Source organism: Notothenia coriiceps, unplaced genomic scaffold (assembly GCF_000735185.1).
Source record: "Notothenia coriiceps isolate Sejong01 unplaced genomic scaffold, NC01 NC01_scaffold00031749, whole genome shotgun sequence".
Lineage (NCBI taxonomy): Eukaryota > Metazoa > Chordata > Actinopteri > Perciformes > Nototheniidae > Notothenia > Notothenia coriiceps.
The window spans coordinates 98,991-103,622 of NW_011364450.1; the positions used below are offsets into that span (position 1 = coordinate 98,991).

Genomic DNA, 4,632 nt, shown 5'->3' on the forward strand with positions numbered 1-4,632 from the left:
CAGCGATTCTCTCTCTAGTTTAGCATACGCAGCCCGACTCAGCCTGGTTGTTCCTGGCCCTAGGACCACAATTTCATGGGGCCAGAAAAACTGTGAATTAGGACCCGCTAGCCGGTACTAGGCCACGTGGAAACGCAACCAAAAACGGGCCCTGCACGGCTCGGAACCGCTAGGAACGCTTAAAGCGAGCTCTGCGCTGCAGTGGAAACGCGTCATAAAAGAACATTTAAAGTGAGGGGTTGCTAATAAAAAGCTAACCTAAAAAGATGTGTCTTTAGCTGGTGTTTAAAAGGTGTTTTTAAGACTTTGAATATACTCCAAATGTTGCAGATCAAATAGTTGAGAGAGATACAAAACTGTTTTATGCTCATTAGGAAGTAGTTAAAACCCTTTTTTGTATGCGATATGACTTTTTGTGACTTTACCTGTAAAAGCGCTAATAAATTAAATCTATTATTATTATTATTATTATTTACAGGGTCATTGTAACTTTTTGGGACTATGACATAATATATATAATATATTTGTAATTACATTACTGTATAAAAAGGTTCACCATTGGCCTGTGGGCTGCACTATAATAAACTTGTTATTCCTTGTCATTGTAAAAGTTATTTATTTTTTGTTTACAACATGACGACGATGACCTAATCTTTTATCTTCAAGAAAAATGTACACTAGATGGGGTAGGACCAGAAACGTTTTTTTAAGCTTCTTCTTGCCCCTGTTGAACATGACAGAGACTATTTGAGAATGTATTTATTTAAAAAAAATTGTACCTTGAGCGTTTTTTGTTGTTGTTTGGTTTTACATCTCTTTGTTATAATTACTATTAAAAAAAAAATCTGACATGTTCAATAAATTGACTAATAATAATACAATGTAAAAAAAAAATGCCTCACCACCGTCTCCTCCAGGCCCCTCAGGTCCTCTCTGGCCTGCTCCCTCTCCTCATTTATCGCACTGCAGGAAACAGAGACATTTACATTAAGATTTGAAGAATAATAAAGTTTGATATCAGTCGTTTGAAGTGCAGTGAGAAGCCTACATGAGTTTCTGCAGCTTCTCATCCTTCTCCTGCTCTTCTGCCTTCACTTTGTCAAAGTCTGACATCAGCCTCCCCTGCTCCAATAGCAGACCCTCGTTCAGACTGAGAAGGGAAATAAATCGTAACTTTACCCTGGAGTATTATTATCTTCAGACATTTAAAAGCATAGCGATAACAGGAAATGAAGCGGAGAAAAGCATGGGGAAATCATCTAAAAAAAAAAGGGGTCAGTGTCCAAAATAAAAGGACATAAACGAGGATGTGTGATGTCTCCGTACTCTGCGAGCTCGTCCATCATCCTCTGCTTGTCGTCGATCTCGCCCCTCAGGCGGCCCAGCTGCTTCTGATGAGCCTCCCTGTGGTGCTCCAGCTGCTCCTCCAGTGTTTTCTGCAGAGACACATGAGACATTCATCCAATAGAACAACATCTGACTGCTTTTAGTTTCCAGATGTGCTTCCAGGTCACCTTGATGTCCTCGTCTCCATCAGGCCTGCCGATGTCCTCCTTCTCCTTCTCCTCCCCCGAGTGTCTTCTCTCTGAGGGCCAACAATTAAATATTAGTCAACATGTGATGTGTACATATTAGATTAGATTCCTTATTGTCACTACACAGAGTACAGAGACATTCCAAGCATTCAAGGTAAGACTCATCTCCTTAACCCTATACATAAATCAATCTGCAGGTCATTAACTGGGTTATTCAAAGTGCATGAATAGGAGGGTGTGCTGGTTGGTAAAGTGCATGTGAGCTGACCCTGGGTCTGCAGCTTGGCCAGCTCCTCGCTCAGAGCGTCCTGACTCTCCTCCAGCTGCCTCTTCTTCTGCTCCATGTTCTGCATGTAGTCCGTCAGAGACTTGATCTTGGCTTGGTGCTGCTCACACAGAGGGGAGCAGAGACAGAGCACGAGAAAGGGTCAGTATTTATCCACAGTGACTTTCAGGAACTGTAACAGAAATGGAGAAAAGTGATAGAGGAGAGCAGCCATTTCTAAAATAACAGCAGTACTAGAGATTTAGTAGTGAGCTCAAAAACGTACAGAATATATTATTTTATGTTTTCACAGGCAAAAAAGAAAAGAAAAGGTTTTAGTGTCAAGATCCCAGTTTCCACGAACAGAATATGAAACATATTTTAGAAAATTGCATATAAAGTATGCACCACGCATCTTTAGTTTGAATTAAAAGTGTACTACAAACTAAAATGGCCTCTTGTCAAACTTTGACCGACAAGGCAAGTTTATTTGCATTTCATTAAGACATTGTGCAAAAAGAAAAACAAGAATAATACAATTACATATGAATACAATTAAAATAGTTTAAAAGTTGGAATCACAAAACATTTTAAAATATGAATTTTACTATCATTTTGGGACATCTTAAATATAAGATGTTTGACTCTAAAAATGACTTGTTTTATATTTCATATGGACAAATATGAAAGAAGTGTATTTTTTTTTTAACTCAAGATTTAGACGTTTATCAAATCCAAAAGTAAAAAGAAGTTTGGGGGAAAAGAAAAACTATCTTTACTTATGATGTAAAAGTGCATTCAAAACAGGAAAGGCCTCTTGGTTGGTTGATTGACAGGGTTATGTAATTGGTTAATAGAAAGGCAATATATAGAATGTTACTTCCCTGCCGCTTTGGGACAATAAGGGCAACAGCGAGGCTTAAACTTAAAATTCAAGTCTTCCAGAGATCACTGAACCACGGATCAGATCCTTGCGCAACACCACCCATGAGACAACCACTGTTACCTAGGTGCTTGTTACCTGGGAGATGAGCAGCTGACAGGAAGCCAGCTCCTTCTCGTTGGCCTGGATCTTGCGGTGAGCGTCGGCCTGCGCGCTCTCCAGCTGCTTGCTGCGGTTCACCAGAGACTTAACCTCCGACTTCATCTTGCTGATGAAGAGGCGGGCCACCGTGAACTCTTCCTCCACCGCCGAGCCGTTCCCCTTCGCCTCCGACAGCTGGGGGGCGAGGAGGAGGAGGGGGGGTGAGACATGATGGGATGGATAAATAAACCTTCAACTGGGCCGGATAGTTTCAGATTCGTAACCGACACACGTACAATTAACACATTTACCTACAAAATTAGACAGACTTCATAGAACAGGGGTGTCAAACTCAAGGCCACATACGGTAACATGCCGCTTTACGGAAGCACTTTCCCCAGAAACTACATGTCCCAAAATGCATCTTGTTTTGTGACATGCACACTGAAGAGGCTTCTGCTTTCACACATAGTTATTTATGAAGTTAGGACCCAAAACCGATAATAATCCAATGCAGAGGCAATAATGTAATATAATACATTATTTTATATATATTATTATATATATTTTTATATAGTCTTAAAGTTGCAACCATAATGTGGCCCGCGATGAAATTGAGTTTGACACCCCTGTCATAGAAGAATCAGAATCCAGTTTATAGCCAGGTACGTTTACACATACAAGGCATTTGCTTTGGTGTTTGATGGTTAGAACATAAACAACATCAGGAATATGAACATAAAATATGTCAAAAATATAACAATTAAATAAATATTTATATTGAGTATTTAAAAAAAGCAAAACTGTTCACATGATGTGCATTAATGTCTGTGTTAATGAGCCCGGTAACTGAAGGGTAGTCCGATTTAACAAGGTTTAAAAAGAAGAAATCATTTATGTGTGTGTATGTCGCAGTATGGGCCCCCGCCGGGCTAAAAGTCTTCGGCCTCGCACGAACGGACGGGCCCGAACGTCAAAACAAAACCCTAAACCCGTATAAACAGGCGACCTGGGGCGCGAACCAAATGTCTGTTTTCAATTTAATAAACATCCTATCCAGGGTCAATATTTTCTGTACCTTAGGGTTCCTACACCAAGAACAACAACAAATCAACCATTCTTTTACGGTCAACTAGCTAGTCATTAAATACATATATATATTAAAGTGCAAGGACATATTTGCCGTCCTCCGCGACCGGAGCGATGAAACTTTCTCGATGCCTCCTCTAAATCGCAGACATCATTTTAACTCCAAATAAAACCCCTAATGACGCTCGGAGACTTGGCTAAGTGAAGGACGGGCCGCGATACGGTTACGGAGCGCAGCTTTTGCCGGCGGCATAAAAATCGCCTTCCGGGTGGTGGCTCCCCGAAGATCCGGCGAAGACTCGACATTGCACCGTGTCTGTCTAGGCCACACTTAGATCCCCATTCGAGTTGCGACCTGGTGAACACACACACACGTCCGACGACGAACAGCCGGCACGTCTCCCTCGACCCAGTCGACGGTCCTCGAACTTGCCCGACGTCTCCTTCTCTTCGGCGGCTCCACGAGTTGGACGACGACTCTCTGGACTCGCGTGTAGCCTCGGTAGTAGCCTGGTCGATGCGGGTTCCACCTCCAGTGTGTGCTGTGGTGTGTGTGTGTGTGTGGTGTGTGTGTGGCTGTGTGTGTGTGTGTGTGTTGTGTGTGGTGTGTGTTGTTGTGTGTGTGGTGTGTGTGTGGTAGTGTGTGTGTGTGTGTGTGTTGTGGTGTGTGTGTGTGTGTGTGGTGTGGTGTGTGTGTGGTGTGTGTGTGTGTGTGGTGT

The 4,632-nt window shown here is 42.2% G+C and overlaps 1 protein-coding gene across 1 annotated transcript in view; it reads right to left on the reverse strand.

Moving 5' to 3' along the window:
* The window catches only part of LOC104960234 (kinesin heavy chain isoform 5C-like), an 18,764-nt gene extending 15,738 nt beyond the window's left edge, over positions 1-3,026 (reverse strand). Inside the window, exons 1-6 of the mRNA XM_010788213.1 lie at positions 2,822-3,026; positions 1,804-1,921; positions 1,515-1,585; positions 1,327-1,436; positions 1,049-1,150; positions 903-963 (exon numbers count right to left, since the gene is read on the reverse strand). Coding sequence (XP_010786515.1) covers positions 903-963; positions 1,049-1,150; positions 1,327-1,436; positions 1,515-1,585; positions 1,804-1,921; positions 2,822-2,947 — 588 coding nt within the window. The 5' untranslated portion in view covers positions 2,948-3,026. The remainder of the gene's footprint in view (positions 1-902; positions 964-1,048; positions 1,151-1,326; positions 1,437-1,514; positions 1,586-1,803; positions 1,922-2,821) is intronic.
* Positions 3,027-4,632: the final 1,606 nt, after the last annotated feature.